This window comes from Choloepus didactylus, chromosome 15 (assembly GCF_015220235.1).
Source record: "Choloepus didactylus isolate mChoDid1 chromosome 15, mChoDid1.pri, whole genome shotgun sequence".
NCBI lineage: Eukaryota > Metazoa > Chordata > Mammalia > Pilosa > Megalonychidae > Choloepus > Choloepus didactylus.
Window position 1 is genome coordinate 367517 of NC_051321.1, and position 22119 is coordinate 389635.

The 22119-nt window shown below is 65.0% G+C and overlaps 1 protein-coding gene across 2 annotated transcripts in view; it reads right to left on the reverse strand.

Annotated features, from left to right (window-relative positions):
• The window catches only part of ADGRA1 (adhesion G protein-coupled receptor A1), a 29393-nt gene extending 8233 nt beyond the window's left edge, over window positions 1–21160 (reverse strand). Inside the window, exons 1-5 of one of the 2 annotated variants that reach the window (XM_037804702.1) lie at window positions 21031–21160; window positions 20252–20450; window positions 11845–11972; window positions 11224–11347; window positions 6476–6621 (exon numbers count right to left, since the gene is read on the reverse strand). In XM_037804702.1, coding sequence (XP_037660630.1) covers window positions 6476–6621; window positions 11224–11347; window positions 11845–11972; window positions 20252–20254 — 401 coding nt within the window. In that variant the 5' untranslated portion in view covers window positions 20255–20450; window positions 21031–21160. Of the gene's footprint in view, window positions 1–6475; window positions 6622–11223; window positions 11348–11564; window positions 11973–20251; window positions 20451–21030 lie in introns of those variants that run through there. The other variant, XM_037804701.1, reaches the window with a different exon arrangement.
• Between the last annotated feature and the right edge of the window lie 959 nt (window positions 21161–22119).

Below are 22119 nucleotides of genomic sequence, written 5' to 3' on the forward strand. Positions count from 1 at the left end.
GGGACCAGCTCGCCAGGACTGCCCGGCAGACACCGCGATTCGTGGCACCCACTGCTTTCCTCCTCGGAGTCTGGAATCCAGTGAGTGCCTCGTGGCCGGCCCCAGCTGGGTCCCGGGGTCTGAGACTCAGTGGCTTCCCTGGCAGAAGCACTACACACGTGTCGCGGCACTTTGTTCCTGGAGCAGGAGCCTGCAGTGCGTGTCTCCTCCCTTCCCCTGCCCCCAGGGGACTTTGGAAGCCTGCACCTGGGATCTTCTGGAGGCTGCACCTGGGATCTTCCGGACGCTGCACCTGGGCCCCTCTGGACGCTGCACCTGGGCCGCTCTGGACGCTGCACCTGGGATCTTCTAGACACTGCACCCGGGCCCTTCTGGACCCTGCACCTGGGCCCCTCTGGACGCTGCACCTGGGCCCCTCTGGACGCTGTACCTCAGATTTTCCGCACCCTGCACCTGGGATCTTCCAGATGTTGCACCTGGGTCTTCCGGACGCTGCACCTGGGCCCCTCCGGACACTGCACCTGGGCCCTTCCCCCTTGCTGACCCTTTGCTGAGAGAAACCACAGCTGTGACATCAGCTGCCTCAGCCCTGTCCGTCCTCCCGGGGACTGCACGTGGGGTGCTCACGAGGAGCCCGAAGCACCGCAGCAGGGTTGAGCCTGCCGGCTGCCCCCACTGCAGAACGAGGCCTTTAGTCAGGTCACTTTCCTTCAGCCTCCGGTTGGCAATGAGGTTATTTGTACTCGCTCGGGGCCAGTTGTGCAGATGTCGAGTTAACCAGTCATTTAACTGTTCACTGTTTCAACCTTTAACGAGCAGGAGCTGCCGATAAGCCCTGAGAGTAGGAGAAAGGGAAGACACAGCCTCCCTCAGCCTGGGGGAGAGCACAGCAGAAGCCTCCAGAGGGAGGAAGCCGATGGCTGTGGGACGGCGCCTGTGGGGGGCCCCTGGGTTGGGGGCTGACAGGGTCTGTGGGGCCTGGGGATTCGGGTGAGTGCACAGACCCCAGGATCTGGGCTCGTCGGGAAGGCACGAGCGCGGTGGTGAGGGGTGGGCATCCCTGTGGCAGGGCGGCGGGCATGGGGGGTGCCTGGGGGTCCATTTTAGAGGGAAGTTCTGGAGCGGGGGGCTGGCTGCACAGAGGCTGCTGAGCCTGGGGCTCGTTGAGCCCACTGGGGGACGGGGACTTGTCTCGGCCGGGGGAGGGTCAGGGTGGAGGGAGAGGGTGGGCTACAGAGTGATTTGGGGAGGGGGCTTCCTGGCGAGGATGACCAGGGCTACTGGTGCCGGTCCCCGAGCTGGGAAGCCGCGGAAGCTCCACTGTGGGTGCACTGCTGAGGGGTCCGGGGCAGCCGAGGGCGCCAGCTTCCGCGAGTCAGGGGCGAAGGGCCCCAACGGCACGGGACTGGGCCCTGACAGCAGGGTCCTCTCAGGCTGCAGGGTCCCGTGGGCAGCGGGGCCTTGCTTCCCCTCCCTGCTCCCTCTCTCACTCGGGTCCCCACTTCCCCTCCCCGCTCCCTCCCCCGGGCCTGGGCCCCGGCCACAGAGCTGCAGATGCTGATTTCTGAACACAGAGAAGGAAAGAGGGAACACAGGTTCTGTCCTCATAAGGGGACCCCTGTGCAGCGATGATCCGGCTAAGCCCACGTGCCACACTTCAACTGACCCCAAATTCCCTTCATTCAGATCGTACTAAAACTGTCAGCACTGTTCTAAAGAAGATGTCTGTCCCTGGAAACCCAATGCTCCTTTTCTCTAACCAGTTGACTTGAAAATGAACAAATAGCCAAGAAACATCTGACCTCAAACCATATGCAGTTGCCTTGTACTTTTAGCAAGAAGCAAACACCCAGCTTAAAAAGGAGACAGAAGCCTCCTGTGTATATGCATGTGTGCATGTGTGTGCATGTGCGTGTGTACACTGTGTGTATACACGTGTGTGCATGTGCGTGTGTGTGCATGTGTGTGAGTGCATACAGGTGTGCGTGTGCGTGCATGTGCATGTGTGCACTGTGTGTACACGTGTGTGCATATGCGTGTGCGCACTGTGTGTGCATGTGTGTGCGTGCATACAGGTGTGCGTGTGCGTGCATGTGCGTGTGCACACTGTGTGTGTACAAGTGTGTGCGTGTGCGCACTGTGTGTGTACGTGCATACAGGTGTGCGTGTGTATGCACGTGCCCCAGCATCAGGCCTGTGAACGCCACCAGATCTCTGCATAGCCTGCTGAGAGAGGCCCCCGAGTTCTGGGACAGGAGCATGCGATTCCCTGTGCACCCCTGTGGGGCCGCGCCTGGGGCGCTGGAGACTGTGGCAGACGCAGCCTGTCGTCTGGGCAGTGAGGGGGAGCTCTGGTTTCCCGAGGGCCTGGGCGGTCCATCATCATGGGAACCCCAGGTCCCAGCTCTCTCTGTGTGGGATGACGACTTCTAGCTCGGCTACAAGGCCAATTCATCTGGAGAGTTCCGCGTCTCCGAAGGTCTCCCTCCTGGGGCGGGGGCCAGGGACGCCACTGAGCGGGGCAGGCTGGGGGTGCGACCCCTGTCCTCCGTGCCCCGTGGGTGAGCCTGAGGTACAGTGGCGCTCCTGCCCCGCGCCCCGAGGCCCACCTCCAGCACCTGGGGCCTGACTGTGCCAGGCTCCCTTTACGGGGAGTGGAGTCCATCCATCCTCTCCAGCCCGGCTGCGGGAAAGCTTTGCTCAGATGGGAGGTTTGTGCTCGTCGTGTCCACCCACTCCAGAGTCCTGCGAGATTTATTTTGCTGTATTTTCTTTGAAATGGGCTTGGTTTTCCTGAAGCCGAGAAGAGGGTCAGAGCAGAGAACTGTGTTGAGGAGAGAGCAGGCCCCTGTGGTCCCTGTGCTGGTTCGGGGCTGCCACGCACCCCAGAAAAGCCACGTTATTTTAATCCTCTCCTGTGGGGCAGCCCTGTGGTGGGCGGGACCTTTTGATTGGTTGTTTCAATCGAGAGTGACCCCCCCATTCAAGGTGGGCTTAATACTTTTACTTGAGTCCGTTATGAGGATAAAAGACACAATGCCCCGAGAGCTCAGAGAGAAAGCCCCCGAAGGAGCCGAGAGAGGAGGCCGCTGGAGCCAGAAGCTGAAAGCAGCAAAACCCGGGAGCGAAGGCCCAGCAGACGTGCCAGGTGCCTTCCCGTCTTCAGAGAAGGTATCGTCCTGCTGATGCCTTGAGCTGGACATTTTCATGGCCTTAGAATTGTCTCTTGTAAGCTAATAAATCCCTGTTGTAAAGCCAGTCCATTTCTGGCAGCTTCAGCGAATCAGAACAGAGCCTCAGGTTGAGCCCCCAGGCACCGCCTTCCTCCTGAGCAGACCCCAGGGCTTCCGGAATCCCGGACGCGTGTAGGAGTCGACATTTAGCCAATTCCATGTCTCAAATATCGAACACCGCACGACCATCAGTCCATGCAGAAGCGTCTCTTTGGCAACTGATTTCTTTCCAGCCCTCGTCTGGGGGGCCGGGGCTGCCTTCGCCACGAACAAGGACCCCACGTTCCGCAGACGGTCGCCGCCCCCTGCCACGGTGGGAGACGGGCCGTGAGGCCTTGGGGGTCCCCCCGGGATGTGCAGTGCTTGGACCTGGGACCTCACTGAGGGTGCTGATGACGCGCAGGCTCCTGACGAGCCTTGGGAAGGGGCTGGGGAGCAGCAGACGGGTCGCCTACCACAGGTCCCTGGGAGAGCAGCTGGGGGGAGGGGGCCGAGGCCACAGCCCAGGCGGGTGCCCAGGACTGAGGGGTGGGCGGGTGGGGGTCCGTGAGGAGGGGAACTGGCCACGAGGCAGGAAGGAGCTCCTCGCAATGCGGTAAAGACCCAGGGGGGATCGGTAGGAGGGGTGTGGGGGTCCCGGGGACTCCAACCACGGAGCCCAGGTGCCGTCACCCTCTGTGGATGGGCAGCCCCCATGGAGGTGGGCAGGGCCGGCCACCATCCGGTCAGTCTCCAAGCCCCTTGACTGGACAAGGCAGGTTGAAGGGAGCCGCAGGGGCAGGCGAGGAGCTGGCAGGAGGCTCGGTGCCGGTGAAAACTCCGGCCAGGCTGAGAGCGCGCAGGGCAGAGCCGCCCTCAGAGTGACCCGTGGCCCCCAGGTGGAGACAGGCGGGCCCTGGGGCCCCTTCACAAGGCCACCACGGGGTACAGGCAGCAGTGGGATTCGGGGCAGGTTGTACCGTATGGAGGCCCAGCTGCCAGGAGCAGTTATGGGGTCTGCGTTTCTGGAGGTCTGACGGCCCCCCAAGGCCTTGCTTGGACATGATTGTGGGGGAGTGTTGGCACTGGAGCTCGGGGGGACCCGTGAGAATCCAGACCCCTGCCCTTGAGCTGGGCTCCTCCTGGCAAGCCAGTATGCACCGGGCCTTCTGTGGGCCTTCCAGAGCCTTCCGTGAACCTTCCATGGGCCTTCTGTGAACCTTCCAGAGCCTTCCGTGAACCTTCCATGGGTCTTCTGTGGGCCTTCCAGAGACTTCCGTGAACCTTCCATGGGCCTTTGATGGGCCTTCCAGAGCCTTCTGTGAACCTTCTGGGCCTTCCAGAGCCTTCCATGGGCCTTCCGTGAACCTTCTGTGAACCTTCCATGGGCCTTCCGTGAACGTTCGTGAGCCTTCTGTGGGCCTTTCGTGAACCTTCCGTGGGCCTTCCAGAGCCTTCCGTGGGCCGGCCGTGAGCGAGAGCCCCCAGGCAGGAGCCCAGCGTCTTCCGCCAGGACCCGCCCCCAGCAGGCCTCCACCAGCTGCTCTGAGTGTCTCACGTGCACCGGCTCCTTCGCACAGAGGCCGGCAGCGGACGGAGGGCGAGGCAGGGGTGGGCTTGGCATCAGGCCACCTGTGCCCTTCCCCGTGCCACTGCCGGGAAGACCCGAAGGACCGGAGCCCCGTCCCGGTGGGACCCCCGCCCGAGGGCAGGAGGCACAGCCGCACCCGAGTGCCTGCTCCGCAGCCTCCGTCAGGCTCGTGCTCGCCTCCAGACATGCCCACCTACCTGTCGGCCGTCACCGACGCTCAGCAGGAGAGCCGGCCAACAGCGGGGCCCAAAGCCCCCACCCCCGGCACCGCACCTGATGGATCACACGCGCTCCCCACCGCTGTCCTCACCCTCAGCTGACCCAGGATGGTGGGGAGACTCTAGGGGTCACTGTCCGTGTGAGCAGCCCATGATGCCGGGGCCTTTGGTACCGAAGGAAGGGGAGCAAGGGGGAGGGTGGGGGTCTCCAAGTGTGCCGGGGGGGAGTGAGTGTCTTCCGAGCGGGCAGCCCGTGTGGACCCCTGCTTCTCCGAGCCCCCCAGCCAGAACCCTATCCGTGCACTGCCGACGTGAGGCCCCCTGGACCCGTGGCCGAGCCGACCCCAGCAGGGACGCCCGGCTGTACAGAGCGATTTGGAAAGTGCCAGGGGCCCGTGGCATCTGTCAAAAAGCCAGACAGCTCTTCCATCAACTACAGACGAGAGGGAATTTTAAACTTGGGACCTGGGGTGTCCCGCAGGACAGACAACGGAGTTCTCTACCCAGCCCTCCTGATGGCCCCAGGCCTTGGGTGCTACGTGGACCGTGTCTGCTCGGATCTGGACATCAAACCGTGTCAGCAAACCTTGAACTCCGCGACACAGCGCACTGTTTCATCCGCCCCTCCAACAGTTCCAGAAGGGGGTGGTATCGCCGGAGAGCCCTCCGAACCTGGAGCCGGACGAGCCGAGTCTAAGGGCCTGGGCGCCACGTCCCCGGGCTCCGGACCACCCCTCACCCAGCCCGGCAGCAGCTGCCTCCAGTGGGGCCACCTGGGCAGGGGCAGTCACGGGGACCCCCAATGAACGTCCCACAAGGAACCCCACGGGGTCCGGGCGGCCTCTGGCTGTGGCCCCACGACGGGGGCGTCCCTGGGACATGCAGCAAATGGCTGAGGACCCTCAAGGCTCGAGGCCCCCCAGGGCAGTGAGAGGGCGGCCAGAGCTCGCCCACACCCGGGGTCACGGACACTCGGACGGCTCGGCTCGGGGCAAGCAAACGCGACACTGCCGCCACTCCACTGACTCCACCGTTCGTGACGGCCCAGTCGAGCGTGCGCTGTGCTCTTGTAAAAAGAACTTTCGATTGCTCCTTAACGCGGTTACTTTCTAAGTGAAGTGAAACGATTTTTCGCCGCTTCCCAGCCAGCTAACCCAGCATTTCCAGGCCCAGGACTCAGGAAAGGGAGAAACTGCTCCCAGGCTGCTGGGTCTCTGCTGCCACCACTGCCCCCGCCAAGGGGCCAGGGCACAGCCAGCCTGGGGTCAGCGTGGGGTCAGAGGCTCCAGCTGGTTCTGATTCCAGCCGTCCACCGCCAGGGCCCGGCAAGGTCCCATGGGTGAGGCCCAGTGCCCGGGAGGGAGACCCTGCCTGGAGCTCGGAGCTGCCACCCCACCACCCACACCGACCCCGCCACGCTCGGCCCCGGGGTCCTCGGGGCGGCCAGCTGGTACCTGAGCAGCGACTGCTTGGGGCTGGGCAGCGGGTCTGTGCCCGGGCAGGGCGGGGCCTTCTTGGTCACCTGCTTGTAGATGTTCCTGGCGGTGACACCGAGCCACAGCATGGCGGAGAGCGTGGAGTAGTGCAGCACGAGGCCCACCTGCGGGAGGAGGGGTAGGGAGGGCCATCAGCCGGGCCGGCCCCTGGGGCTCCCCACGGCCAAGCGCCCGGCTCCCTCCGCAGCTTCACGGGCAGTGGTGAGGCCACGGGAGGGCAGGGGCCGTGGGCAGGGCCGGCCCACTCCCAGGCTCCGAGCTCGCAGACGCCAAGCTGCAGCCCTGCAACCCGGGGCTTCTCCCAGCAGAGTGGTGGGGGTGGGGGTCCTGGGGGAGGGGGTTCCTAGGGGGCTGGGGGGCTGGGTCCTGGAGGTTTGGGGGGCTGTGTTTCTGGGGTGCCTGGGAGGGGGGTGTCAGAGGGGTGGGGGTGCTGCGTCCCTGGGACCGGCACAGGCAGGCACTCTTCCCTGGGGGCACCCACGTCCCCAGCACACGGGTGGGTCTGCACACACCTGCCCTGGGGGCTCAGGCAGCTCCCCTGTGGGCTGGAAAGATGGGCACTGCCCTGAGCTGGGGGCCGCACCCAGGCCCACCTAGTGAAGCGGGTGCGAGTCCAAGCAGGAGCGCCTGATATGTCATCGTTCGTGGTGCTGTGAGCAAGATCAGACGCTGCGAGTGAGCAGATGCCTGCCCGGCGGCCGCGCAAGCCGGAGCCGCCCATCGCTTCTCCGTCTCCGTGTGACCCCAGAAGAGGTTATCTTTTGCATGATAACCTGACATTTTGCAAGGACAAATGGAGCTTCGTCGTGGTTGGAAAGGACATGAAGGCTCGAGGAATTCCGAGGTTCTCCCGACAGACCTGCCACGGCCTCGCCGCCACCCAGCAGGCCCAGAGCCCAGGATCTACGGGGCCGGGGCGGGGGCTGGACATGCTCATCCGCGTGCCCTGCCTGGGGCTCCCGGCCATACCTGCCCCCTGGCGGCGGCTCCGACCCCGGCCTGAGCAGCGGTCTTCGCCCTGGGCCCGGCCGGGGCTGTGGGAACTCTCTGTCCCCGAGGATGGAGGAAGAGGGACCCCAGGAGCTGGCCCCTTGTCTCTCCCCCAGGCTCCTCCCGGCGACGCTCGTGGCCTCGAGCTGCGTCCTGGGGGGAGTCCGGCCCCACGCAGGGCTGACGGGCCTGGAGCGGGGCACAGAGCATGCACGGGGGAGCTGGCCCACTGTCTGTCTGTCTGTCTGCCTCAGGCCTCTGGACGTGCCCACTTGGGGGTCCCTGGAAGGGACCAAGAGCAGGATGCTGTCACCCGACGCCGAGTGTGGAGGTGACATGGCGTGGGTGACCAGTGGCTGCAGCTTCCAGCGCATCCAGCCCCCAGGCAGGCAGCAGATGGCCAGTGCTGACGACATGCTCGTGTGTCCTGCGGGATGAGGCCAGCTGTCACGCACGCCCGTGATGTCACTCAACACTGAATGAATCTCTCGGTTATCCTTTGCTGCCATGGCAACCGGCTGCGCTCTGCGGCCCTCCCGAGGCCGTGCTGCTGGGACGCTGAGCGGAACCGGGGAGGGGAGGCAGCCCCGCGTTGCCCCACATCTGGTCACCAGGGTCCGGCAGGGGCCGGCCTCGTGCCTCTTTGAACCTGCCCAGGCATCCTGGACGGGGCTCCCCCTTTCCCGTGAGGCCACTGACACAGGACCTGGCCGGGCCTTGGCTTTTGGGGGTGCACTGTAAATACCTGCAGTGTCCAGCACAGGCCGGGGCTAAAGACACCCCCGGTGTCACAGGAAGATGTCACTGTGGGCTGGTGCTGACCGTGCCCCCCGGCTCCCCACTTCCCTCTGGTGCCCACAGTCCCCCGGAACACCCTGAGGCTTCCGGGCGAGGGTCCGCTGTCTGCGCCCCACCCCCCGGGATGCTCCTGGCACCACTGCAGGGAGTGTCCATTTTGTTCCCAAATGCAACCCCGGCGGTGCCCACACAGCTGGCACTGGGCCAGCTCCCAGTGTGCGTGGCTGAGTGGACGGATGGATGGATGGATGGACAGATGGACAGACAATCCTGCAGCCTCCTTCTGCGGATGGAGTCAGGGAGGCCGGGACGGCTTCTGGAAACAGGACACCATCCTTCCCACCTCGGGACCAAATGCTCCCCTCGTCTGGGGCCTCAGGGTGGCCACACTGGGGGCACCAGGCACCTCTCAGGGGTCCCCGGGCTGATGCTGGCCGGACCCTTGGGCTCAGTGGTGACCAGTGAGATCTAGACGGTCCAACGCTGAGGCGCCCGCGCTGTTCACGCGGCAGTTTCTGTTTCCGGCAGTGCCAGGCTCGCCGTTCAGCCGGGGCCTCCTCAGCCATCTCCAGCCAACTTCCTCGTTCCGACCAGCCGCCCGCTCCGCACCCCGTGAGGCCCCCGAAGCAAAGCGGAAACGTCCCGTCAGCATTGGCACATGTCCTTGCGGTCTCCGCGCTGCCCCTCCTTGAGCCTCCCCTTCCCACCCCCTTGTGGACGGGCTGCACCCGCGTCAAATCAGCTGACAAAGTGGCGAGATCCTGCCTTGCACGAAAAGTTTTTCCTCCATCAGCAGGAAGTCCCCGGGAGCCTTTTTCTGGGGGGGTCCTGGGGGCAGGGACAGCTCCAGGTTTTCCACGAGGCTCCGGCTCAAAGGGCCGTGGGGGCTGCGTCTTCCTGAGGCGCAGGGGCTGCTGCGGTGGCTCTGACCCATGGTTCCGGCGGGCTTGTCACCAACAGGTCCTCACAGGGGATGCACTCAGCTGCCAAGTGTGGACGCAAAGCTAACAACCTGGTTTACTGCTTTCCAGCTCATTCCCGTGGCCCGGCCGGGCAGGCGCCCACAGGCAGCACGTAAATCGGATTTCCCGCAGAGCCAGCGGCCTGCCTCCAGCCTGTCACGCACCCGGGAAGCGCCTCTGCATGTTGACATCATTGTCACGTGTGTCCCAGGGACCTTCCTGCCGGGCCACGCCAGGGCCCAGAACACGTGTGTGGGCCACGGAAGGTTCTGGAGCTGCGGCTCTGTCTCGTGGGCGTGCCCTGGGCGCCACTGCGGGCATAGACTCTCACCTGGGCTGTAGCTTCTCAGGGCAGCTGTTAACAAAGCAGGTGGCTTGGAACATCGGACCCTGTCCTCTCCCAGTCCTGGAGGCCGCACTCCCCGGGAAGTCATGGGGCTCCGTCCACGCCCCACTCCCAGCTCTGGAGGCGGCGCTCTGTGTCCCCATCGTCATGTGGCACCTCCCTTCCGTCTGCCTGTGGCCAAGTCCCCCTTCTTGCAATGACAGCACCATAGATCTTAACCTGCCCGATTCCGCCTGTCACAACCCCACAAGGGCGGAACCCCTGCACACCTTTTTGGGGGCGCAGTCCGATCCACAGTGCCACCGAGCCCCTGTGTGAGCTGCAGGCCCTGCTGGGCGTCGGCACGCATCTGTACAAACGGACCCTCCAGAGCTGGCCTGGCCCTCGGCGTCACCTGGGCAGATGCAGCACCTGGTGGGAGGCTCAGGCCCAGGTAACGAGGCAGCGATGTCCCCAGAACCCTGAGTTCATCTTTGCTGGATTCATGATCCTGAAGCTCGACACCCTGTTGAAGCCCGGCTGAGAGTGGCTTCCCGGCCGCTGGACAGACGCACATTGAGAGAAGGACAGGCGGTGGGTCCTCGGAGGCTGTTTGGGGTCCACGGCACACCCCTCACCTGACCCTGTGTCGGGGGTGCTGCCGGCTGGGGGCGCTGGAGGGAGGAGAGCGAGGACTTGGCGGTGCAGGGGCTGCCCTGGGGCCCGGGGCCCGTGAGGTGCCGCAGGACGGGGCAGCTGAGCCCCTGCTCGCTGGCCTCTCGCCACCCCAAAGGGAAGGAGGCAGCCTCTTCTTCTGGGGGTGGGTGTTAGGGCTGACTCATGCCCCCAAAGCACGCTCCAGTCTCGATCCGTGCCCCCATGGGCGGGAACCCGCTGCAGATGCGCCTTAGGAGGAGGAGCAGCCAGATCGGATCGGGGCGGCCTCAGGGAGGAAACGGGGCGAGGTGAGTGTGCTGGGGGCCCAGCGTCCCCGGGAAAGCACGGACAAGGGGAACTGAAGGCTAATTTATACCTTCTCCTCCAGGCAGCCCCAGGGAGGGAGAGAGACCTGCTCTGGCAGCTTTTTGAGGTTTTCCTCGAAGCTCTGAGCCGCCTGGCTTCTCCCCGAGGTGGGAGAAGGAGCCTCTGGCCACAGCCCCCCCTGCAGCTCAGGCAGCTCCGGTCCCACGGGGGGAGTGGGTGGGCCCCCACGTCTATTTCCTGGGGCCTGCATGGCCTGGTGATGTGTGGGCGACAGCACCGTCCCCTGCTTGTGAGACGCACCAGCACCCGCAGATTCCTACCTGGGACAGGAGGACGGAGGGTCCCTCCCACCCCGTGCCCACTGTCTTCCGGAGAAGCACATTTGCTGGGCAGTTGGAGTCCAGCTGCCACATCCCCAGCCTCAGCGCACGTGGCTCGGTGTAAAAATAAACTTGTTATATGATCCGATGCTGAGTGGACGACGAGCCTCACGTGGGCAAGGCCGTAGGAGACCCCTGGACCCCCGACCCCCTCCACTGGGGACATCTGGAGACTTGCTAAGTGGTTGTCTCACACGTGCTTCCCCTCGGCGGGAAGCGGACGAGCGCAGCCCGATGCCTGTCGGAGCCGGAGCTGTGGGCACTCACCGCCTGGCACAGGACTGGGTGCTTGGTGCGGTTGACCCCGCCGGCGAAGACGGCGAACGTGAGCGCCGCGTGGAAGCAGAAGTTGAGCAGCGTGTGCCGGCCCCTCCGGCTGATCCGGATGGCACTGCGGGAAGAGAGTTTGCCTTAGGAAGTGGCACGCGGAGGGCAGGAGGGACGCGAGCCCTTTCCCCGAGCGCCAGGCTCCCCCACCCCGGGGAGTGGGCTTGGGAGGGACACAGGGAGGGCTGGCCGGAGGAGGGACGGACGGACACAACCGAAGCACCCGGCTGCCCACGGCAGGTTCGATGGGAAGGACTGTGGTCGAAACCCGGAAGGGAGACCTGGTCGCTCTGCGGACAGGACACCGAGGCTGTGAGGCTCTGTGGCTTGTTGCGTCACGTCCATGGCCCCGGGACCGAGTCCTTCCCCTCGGAGCCGTTTGGACGTGGTCTGAGGATGCACAGTGGACACTGCCCATGGGGGGACAGCCTCGCCTGCCCCAGCAGGACACAGACGCCTTCCAGGCCGCTGTCGGGGGGCTCGAGCAGGGCTGTGAAGCACCCTGAGGCCCCTGGTGGGGTCGCGGCCTCCCCCGTGGGCCCGTGAGGGGCGCAGCCTCACCTCTGGTGCACGAGGTAGGTGAGGATGGAGGCCAGCAGGCAGAGCAGCATCACGGCCGTGCAGGCGTACACGACGGGGTGCAGGGGTGCCCCCGGGAGCTGGGGCAGGGACAGCACCGTCTTCAGATCCTGGGGGGAGAGCAGACGAGGCCGTGGTGACCCGCGCGGCCAGGGACCTCCCGGGGTGCCCCAAGTCCCCACCTCCTGTCTCAGCCCCCCACCTCCACGTAGGGTGCCCTGAGCCCCCGCCCTCTGTCTCAGCCCCTAACCCCACACAGGGCGCCCCGAGCCCCCACCCTCTGTCTCGGCCCCTGTCCTCCACACAGGTGGCCCCGAGTTCCCCACCGTACGTCTGAGCCCCCCACCCCATATGCACGTGGCCAGCGATGCGCTGACTGTGACCTCCGTCCTTATAGACACGGACGCTCGGCCTGGGAAGTGGAGGCTACAAAAGACCCTCCCCAGGTGGGTGCTCAGGGGTGGCTCCGTGCACCCCGACGTTGGCCCCAGACCCCGACCATGTTTGTGTGGGCGTGGAGCCTGCAGGCAGGAGCAGACGGAGACACCCGCACCTGGCCCAGCTTCGCGCCCACCGAGGTCCCCCTGAGTAGACCCGCTCGGCAGAGAAGGAGCTGCGGCCACTACGAGCAGAGGGCAGTGCCGGGCCCCGTCCGACTCCACGGTCCACCACGGCACGTAAAGGGTCAGAAGGCAGAGTTCAAAGGAGAGCCCTGTCTTCCCTGTGGTAGGGTCACATCGAGGGGAGAACGCCCCAGGTCTCAAACGTTCGGTACTGAGGGAAGTTTTTGTCGTTCCATCCCACAGACGAGAGGGCCGCTGTGTGTCAGGCACCGGAATGCAGAGAGCAAACCCCAGCAGCCCCATTCCCGTGCCAGGACCGGCATTGCAAGGAGGCGGCCGGAGACCCTGGCCCAGGAGACCCCCAGACCCACAGGAGACCTCTGGCCTCGGAGAAGACTGTGGAGGGGGCAGCAGCTTCAGCCACGCGTCAGGCCCGTTCTAAACGCTCACCCCACAAGCGCTGGGCCAGTCACGCTCAGCCCAGGAGGGGCCCCCCGAGCCGTGACTGCCCTGGGTGGCCGGGGGCCCTGGGAGTTCAGGCTGGGCTGCCGCGTCTGCGATGAAGGGGGACAGTCGGGGGCGGCAGCCGAGCCGGTACCACAGGAGACCCCTGCCTGGCTGTGGGCAGCCCGAGCAGCAGGAGGCAGTGGCCGCTCCGACAGGACGGGGCTGGGGGCCGCATCCCGGGAGTGGGTGGAGGAGCAGCCCCCGAAGGACCAGGGGTGTGGGTGCCTGACCCGGTCACGGCGGGAGACGGGAAGTGAGTGGTCACGGCTCAGGTGCTTCCAGCCGGCTCCTTTCAGACCCGCCAAGCCGGGGAGCGCCGGACGCCCTCCAGGGGCCTCCAGGGAGAGCCGAGAGCTGCCCACCAGCCCTGGACCCTCCTGCCCACGGCCTCGCTGCCCCTCAGTGGGGAGCTCCCCCTAGGACCCGGCCAGGCTAGGGGGGCTCTTGTCACCAGGAAAGCAACATGGAGTGGCCGGGGCCGCTCCGGAAGAGACCGTGGGAGCAGCGCTGGGAGCTGAGCCGCCGTGTCCAGGGAGTTGGGGCGGCCGTGGGGGGCTGCTCACACATCTGGCCAGAAAGCCCCCTGGGGCAGCAAACTCCAAGGCAATGGCCCGGGGCCCCCCGCCTGAGAGCGGAGCCTCGGCCCAGGCCCAAGGAGGGGCCTGTGGTCTGGACCCCCGACCCGCTGGCCGTACAAGGAAGGCGTGGGGGTCCCTCCCAAAGCTGACCCTGCTGTGCTGCACCGGCCGGCAGGGGCAGCTGCTGGGACCGGGGGCAAAGCTGCCCGCTGGCAGAGTACAAGCATTTTGTAGGAAAGAGGGAGCCGCAGGCTCCGGGGCGGAGCTGGGAGGTCACAGGTCAGCCTTGGCCCTGGAGGGGTTTGATGCGCAGGGCAGCCCTGCGAGGGGCCCGGCCACAGCTCCCGGCTGCAGCGAGCCGGGCGGCGGGTTCCTGGGGCGGCTGCCGGGAGGGGTGTCCGCCTCCAGCGGGCCCTTGGAGCCGTGGACCACGGGTGGCTGCGGGCCTGGGGGTCCCCTGACACCTGCCTGCTTGGGAAGTGCCGGCCGCCTGCTGACGCAAACCGCCCACACAGCGCGGGAAGCCAGGCTCCCTGTGCACAGCCCCAGGCCGGGCTCTCCCACCCGCCCCCGCCTCCGGCGAGGTTCCTCTGGGGGGTGGAGGAAGTGCCCAGACGTTCTAGAAGCCAGGGTTTGCCCAGGCGTGTCGCAGCGGGCCTGTGTGGGGAGCTGCCGGGGGTCCACAGCCAGCCCCCCTTCCCACCCCCGGTCTGCTTCAGGCCCCCAGCTGACACCCCGTCGGGCCCCGGCTGCGCCTGCTCCTCGCTGAGTCCGCACGGCGCGTCCCTCGGGGTCAGCGTGGGGCTGGAGTCTGCTCCTCGAGGCTCCCTCAGTCCGTTCCCGGCGGCCTTTCGGGGTGCCCACGCAGAGCCGCCGCAAGTGTTCTGGGGGGACCCTGAAGCCCCGCGCCTCTCATGCCGATTTCTAACCCGTGACGCTTTGCTGGGCTGAAGAAGCGAGGACGGGGCTGGGGGACGCTGAGCATGGCGGGGCCTCCTGAAGCTGCACCCCCAACACCGCAGGGCGCCCTGGCTCAGCGTACACGTGTGCCCCTGAGAGCCCCCCAGCACGCCACCCCTCGCCCTCCCCAGCCGCCCCCGTCCCCAGCACATCCACCTGGGAGTCAGGGTCACTCCCGCCCTCGCCGGGGCCGCGAGGGGCACTGACGCTCAAAACACTGCCCTGTGGGCAAAACCCAAACCGAAGGCTGAGTGAGGAGGCACAGCTGCTCCTGCGGCGGGGGGATAACGTCCCAGAGGGGCAGCCGGCAGGGGCCGGGCCCTGCGACGATCCCAGTGGCCCCCTGCGTGGGCTCCCATCCCACCCCAGGCTGGCAGCTGCGCCCGGGCGAGGCGGCAGGGGTCTCAGTGGCCAGAGTGTCCCCAAGGGGGGCTCCTGGGACAGGCCGTTGGCGACCACGGGCAGGGACCTCACACCAGCGAGCCTCCACTGGCAGCCCTGCTTTTACGTCCCCCAATAGGTCACCGTGCCAGTTTGAATATATTGTGTCTCCCAAACGCCATCATCTTTGATGTAATCTTGTGTGGGCAGACCTATCAGTGTTGATTAGATTGTAATTCTTTGAATGTTTCCATGGAGATATGCCCCACCCAACTGTGGGTGATGACTCTGGATAATTTCCATGGGGGTGTTGGCCCACCCATGGGCTGGGTCTGAATTAAATTACTGCTGCACTATATAAAATTAGATGGAAGGAGCGAGCTTGCTACAGCCAAGAGGGACACTCTGAAGAAAGCACAGGAGCTGCAGATGAGAGACAGTTTGAAAACGGCTGTTGAAAGCAGACTCTTGCTCCGGAGAAGCTGAGAGAGGACAAATACCCCAAGTGCAACTGAGAGTGACATTTTTGAGGAACTGCAGCCTAGAGAGGAACGTCCTGGGAGAAAGCCATTTTGGAACCAGAACTTTGGAGCAGACGCCAGCCACGTGCCTAACCAGCTAACAGAGGTTTTCCAGACACCCTTGGCCATCCTCCAGTGAAGGTACCCGATTGCTGATGTGTTACCTTGGACACTTTATGGCCTTAAGACTGTAACTGTGTAACCAAATAAACCCCCTTTATAAAAGCCAATCCATCTCTGGTGTTTTGCATTCTGGCAGCATCAGCAAATTAGAACAGTCACCAACAGACCCTGAACGCCCTTAGGGTGACAGTTAAAATTCTAAGTAGGGAGCCATTCACACCTTTACAGTTACACGCATCCACCCTTCTCCGGGGATCTGCCCGGCAGACATTCCCTGGGAAAGCACGATGAGCTTCGGCAGATGTGCTCCCCGGAGGCCACGGGTGCTTCCCCGAGACGGCGGCGGCCTCCAGGCGTGAGCCCTCGCCACGGGGCTGCGGGGAGCACAGAGAACCCGGGCCTGACGCGGAGGACAGGCGGCCCTAGGGCTTGGCCCACGTGTCCGACCCCGCAGCTCCATGGGACAGGCCTTTAGGCCCCACCAGACTCTGTGGCTCCTGCCCCTGGAATTGAGCATCACCCCCGATGGCCGTTCCCTCGCCCTGCAGAGCTGGGAGCTCAGTGCCCGCCGTCCCCGGCCCCGGCCATGCACAGAGGACGTGTCTTCCTGTCTGCTCCTGTCCTCTCGAGCCATCACGTCTCCACGTGTCCCTTCTCACAGACGCTGCAGCACACGGGGCAGGGTGTCAAGAAAGACGAGGAAAGCTGGGAAGGAAGAGGCCTGGCGAGTTCTCTGTCATCTGTCCATCAACATGGAGCCCCTCTGCCCACTGTGCATCATGCTTCAGCAGCCCCCTCCCCAAACCCACAGCTGCGTTGGTCCCAGCAGGCACCTCCCCACACTGGGGGTCCCTGGCCGTCCCCCAGGCCCCAGACGGCCGAGGAAAAGACCTTCTGGGTGGTTCTGCGCCAGCAAAGACAGATTTCATTAGCCCCCCGGAGAGTCCGCCCATCTGCTTTTTAATGATAATTACACCTTACTGATCTGTCAACCATCCACGAATGCGCTTCTGGGGGAGGAGGAAGGCACCGGGACGCACTTCATCCCCTGGAAGACGACTGACCCTAATTAATCTAGGTCGTTACGGTTCTCTTCTGGAGGGCCACAAGGACTCATAAAATTATGAAAAGATTTGGAGAAAAATACACGTGAAATATCACAGGGACGTCCCTTCCAGGTGGGCTGTTACTTGTTTCAAGTTCTTCATTTAATGAAAAACAGGTGGAACGAGAAGCTCTCCACTTGTGAGACCGAGGAAAATTTTACAAATTTTTAGCAACCTAAACATTAGACCACATAAGAATCAACCAACACAATACTTGCTGAGCCCTTAGGAAAGTCCTGACGGGTGCGTGGCCTTCGCCAGCTGCCCGCACCCAATCCTCCATGCTCAGGGGCCGCAGTGTGTGTTTAGGATGGAAATAAACCTGTGCCTCCAGGGCTTTATTTTTAATAGCTCAGATACAGGAACACTGCACAAAGCACTTTTGGTGCAGGTTCTGACTGTGGTTCTTTCCAGAGTGAGCCTCACCTGGGAGCTCCAGGGAACCCCTGTGAGCTCTGACCCCCGTCAGGGGCACAGCGCTGAGGTGGCGTTTCCCTCGGGCCTGTCTGCATCCCGGGGGGCAGCTCCAGCGTCCCAGGTCCCCACCCCCTGTCCCCGTCCCCGCCGGGCTCTCTGGGGTCTGGGTTTCACCAAGTCCGACTTGAATGTGGGGCACTTACGTGTGGAGAAGGAAACAACAGCCCCGGAGGGTTCCAGACCCGCTGTGGCTCCGGAAGCCTCTGCTCCAAGGCGGGTTGGGCCAGCCCGGGCCTCGCACCCTCCCCTGGCTTCGGGGCCCTATGACCTGATGTCAGCCCGGAAGTGAGCATGGCCCTGCCAGGCGCCTGGGGTGACCCCAGCCCCACTGCTGCTGGCGGCTGCCCCGAAGTTGAACCACCGGGACAGGGGCCGAGCGCCACCCACCCTGCACCTCAGCCCTGTGAGGGAGCTCATCCCCCAGCTAGGCTCTCACCCCAGGGGAGTGGGGGACACGTCACGCCACACCACATCACCCCATGCCCATTGCACCCCACCACGTCTGTCATGGCACGTCACGACACCTCATGTCACATCACGCCATGTCATGTCACATCACGCCGTCACATCCCATCGCACAGTCTGTACACATCAACCCCCAACCTCTCCTAATGTGTCACGTCATCACGTCTCACACCACATCATATGCACCACCTCACCTTCTAATGTCCCATCACGTCATCCCACATCATCATCCCATGCTGTGTACCGCATCGGACCACGTCATATCGCACCACGTCACGTCACCCTGTGGCATGCTGCGTCGTGTCACGTCACCCACCCCACCTCACACTGTCATGCCTCACCGAGGTGCTTCACCCGCCACGGCCCGCACACCACACCACGTCGGTCATGTTATCTCACGTCACTGCTGGAGAACCACAGCGTCCCGGAAGGCGGAAGGCTGGCCCCTGCCCCAGGACAGAGCTGCCTCTCAGTCGAGCCGCAACACTCCAACACCGTGAAGGGAAACAGGAGAAAGCTCCAAGTTTTGCACGATATTTTACTCTAACTTCAAAGACTGTCATTTTGTCTCCCTTTCTGCCGAATGAACATTCTCCGAGCAGAGTGCAGGGCACAAAATCATGTCAAACTTGCTCCCTGCTTGCGCTCAAATGCTAACAGCAGCCCTTGCAGAAATGACCAAGCGCACGTTGGCTCCCGTCCATGAAGAGCTGGGGGGGGAGTTGGCTCGCGGGGCGGGAGGTGGCACCCTGGCTTCTGACTGCCAGGGCCTCGCCTGAGGGCCACGACCCCGGAGGGGTGGACAGCGTCTCCGGCCCATTCCTGGGCCTCTGGAGTGTCACAAGGGAATCAAGGGGCACCGGGAAACAAGGCCTGGGGAAAAGCACAGCCGGCTGGGGGAGGCCAGTGGTCGGCGCTGCTTTAAGCTGCAGTGTGGCCGGCAGAGCTGCCTCCGGCCCCCGCAGTCGGGACAGTCCTGCCCAGGCGTGTCGGGGAGAGGCCGTCAGGGGCCCCGGGCCTGGCCACGGGCTCCGGCCTGCCCCAGGGTGACCGGCTGTCCAGACCACAGACTCAGAGATGGACGCAGCCAAGTGCTCACTCCAGGGTGCACCTCCAGAGAATCCTCTCTCCATTCCTTCCAGAGATTCTCTCAAGTGTAAGTGTTGTTTGTTAAGAAATAAAAAGCCACACAAGCAGCTGAAATTCTGATGCTCCACGCAGGTTGCAAAGCCTGGGGTGAGCAGGATGCCTGGAGGTGGCATCGCCTGGCGGGGACCCAGGGAGCCTGGGGCAGGCCCCGGAGCACGAACGCGACACCGGGGTCTGAGCTGCGAGGAGAGGGCACAAGCACAGGGCTCACACAGGGCAGGGGGCGTGGGGGCTGGACACAGCAGATGGGCCACCCGGCTGGACCCTGCGAGCTGGTGGCCACAGTCCTGGAGCGCCTCAGAGCGGCGGGAAACCGAGTCGCCCTGCGTTTGCCATGACCACTTCCGGATTGAAATAAGGACCTAAACTGGAGGGTGGAAAGCCGGGGACAGTGACCCCCTGGAGCCTGCGGCCACGTTGGCCTGGTCCCTGCGGGAGTGACAGGTGATGGGCTCAAAGGCTGGAGGAGAGACCCCAGGACCCCCCCCAGCCCTCTCCCGGGAGCCGCTGTGCCGAGAACACGCAGTCCTGTCAGACCACTGAAAGGCAGGCTCGCTGACGTCCTCCCAGCCTCGGGGGCTCGCAGCGGCCGCGTGAGAGGCTGGCTCTTGGCAAACAGCCTCTCTCCTGTTTGGACGCTTTGAATGGAGCAAGAAGATAATGAGCGGGTGACTCAGATGGCGCGGCCTCAGGAAGCGGACAGTGATGCCCGCAGTTAGGCGCCCACTGTGGCCACCCTGGGTCTGCTGGGGCCATCAGCATTTCCCGCACGTGCGCTGGATGCCCTGCTGCCTCTGCCGGCCGTCCTCTCTCTCTCTCTCTCTCTCACACACACACACACACACACACACACACACACACACACACGCACGCACATACACACACACGGCACTCTTTCCTCGGCATCAACCTTCCTGGCGCGTGCACCAGCGCCCCCGGAAGAAAGGCGGCCCAAGCCTCCAGTCAACCCCCTGCGTGGCCCTGCCCGCGGCTCCAGGCTGACAACACCGGCCCCTCTTCCAAGGAGGGAAAAGGGCTCTCCTGCACCTGCCGTGTGCCGCCCCCACGCTGCCCTCCCGCCCCTCTTGGCTTCCAGCCACCAAAGCCCCCGAGACCCCCATGCCGTCCGGCCAACTTTCTGACGCCAAGGGGCTGGGGCGGGAGGGGCTGGGGTGAGCGGGGCTGCCGGAGCCCCTGGGGCGGGAGGGACCCCAGCCCGGACAGACCCTGCCTGCAAAAGTGGAGCAGGTTCTCGGGTTCTCACGGGTCACCGCCGGAGCCCAGGGAGGCTGCGGGGTGGAGCTCCCGCCCGGCCCCAGGAGCCGCTGCTTCCTCCGTTTATTAAATGATTCAACGTTGCGGCGCGTCTGCACCTAATTAGTATGATCGGCACCGAGTGAGCCAGCGAGGAACGGAAGCAGACACCGCGGGACCCCGGGCGCCCCCTCCCCGGCCCGGGGGCCCTCTGCCCCTGCCCCCGATGGACTCCGGCGTCCTGCCTCCCACCGCGACCCCTCGGCGACGTCCCCTCCCGTGGGGGTGGGCGTGCGGCTACTCACCATGAGCACTGCCAAGTTACCGAAGCGGGGGCGCCAAAGGAGGCGGTGTGGCCGGCGAGCCCATCAGGTGGCACCCTTCTCCCCGCCAGCCTCCACGACCCTCCGGAAGGTCAAACCCCAGGCGGCCGTCACGGGGTCGTGCCCCGGCACTGTACCTCGGCTGGGGCGGGGCGGACGAGGGTCTCCAGGCTGCACCCATCTGCGAAGACAGCGCAGGGTCAGAGGCGCAGGGCGGTGTCCTGGGCTGGCCGTGGGTCAGTCCCCGGCCCCTGCCGGCAGAGCCCCTCTGAGGAGTGGCCGGCTGCCCCCGAGATGTGTCCCCTTCTTGGTCCATCTCAGCCCAGGCCAGCTGGTTGGCATCCGTGACCCTGGGCTCTGTCTGGGGCATGCCAGGGTTCAGGGCGACAGCCAGGGCTTAGCTCGGGACCGGCAGCCCCCACCCTGCCTTCCCCATATTTAAAATCAATCAGCGATCACCAGGGCAGCCAGAGGAACTAACACAACCGCCTCAGGCTGCACGGAGCCAAACCAACACAGCTGTCCAGCCCCAGTCGCAGAAACCAAGAGAATCCAAGCAACCGTGACCGAGCCTCCAACAGCTGCCCCGCAGGCAGAGCCCCGGCCCCGAGGCCGCCCCCCAGTCCGCCCCCCAGGCCGCCCGGTGCCCCCGGCTTCGCGCCCAGCGATTCCAGCCTTCGCGTCCTCGCAGGGCGCCGAGAACCGCCGGCCTGTGGAGCCCCGAGGCGGCCCCCCGCGCGCCCCGCAGCCCCTCTCCTCACCTATTCCGGCACCAGCAGCTGGAGCGGCGTCGGCGCGCTGCGGCGCGTCCCTGGCGCTCGGGCAGAGTTCTCCATTCCGGGGGCGGCGATCGCGGCGGCAGGAACTGGCGACAGAGGCCGGGCGGCGGCGGGGCCGGGGGTCGCCGGGGGCCGGGGCGCGGCTCTGCCCGGAGGAGCAGAAAGTCAAAGGCGAATCCGCGGCGCTCCGGGGCTCAGGGCGGGAGGCGAGCCCGGCCCCTCCGGCCGAGGACGCGCGGCCGAGGCGGGAGCGGAGCCACCGGGAAGGGAGGAGCGCGGCGGCGGCGCGGCCGGGCGCGGGGGGAGGCGCTGCCCGCCGCGGCCACGATTTAAAGACACACCCGGCGGGAGGACCCGCTTCCCGTGAGGCGGCCGCGCACCGAGGGCGCTTCCCGGCCGGCCGGAGCAAGCTTGGGGGCTCCTTTAGTCTCCACGGAGACCCCTGCTGCTGAGAGCCCCAAGAACAGAAACAGGGAAAGGAGACTGGTTTTGGAGAAATTCTATTTTCTTGGTTAAAATCTTCTTGAGTCCAACAGGTCCAATGTGTCGGAGTGGAGGTGAGGCCTCCGGAACCTGCAGGGCAGGCCTCGGGGGAAGGGGTGTCGGGGGTGGCAGCCCCGCCGTGGCCCGGCTGGGAGAAGGGGGTGCCGAGACCCTGGGGAGCGGCCAAGGGGAGTGGGTGAGTGAGGCACGCGGTGTCCTTGCTGCAGGGGTCCGGGGGGTGGGCGCTGCCTGGCAGGTCCACTCACCCCCAGACCCCCTGAGTCAGCTCCACCCTCTTGTCTATCAAGGAGCCCACCCATTCCTGCCCCCGACAGAAGGGCAGGTGGTCTCCGGAGCTGGCCCCCTGCAAGAAGCGTGTGCAGGTGCGTGAAGCATGTGGGGTCAACACCTCAAGACCTGATGCCTGAGGGGGGCTGCCCCCGTTGCTGGCTGCACAGAGCAGAGCAGTGACCTGTCTGCTTGGCCTTTGGGAGGACAGAGGCTCGAGTCAGAGCTTGGTGTGGCGGAGGAAGGAGAGAGAAGACGACAACACGCGTGTGCTAGGGAGCAAGGAGCCCTGAGGGGTTG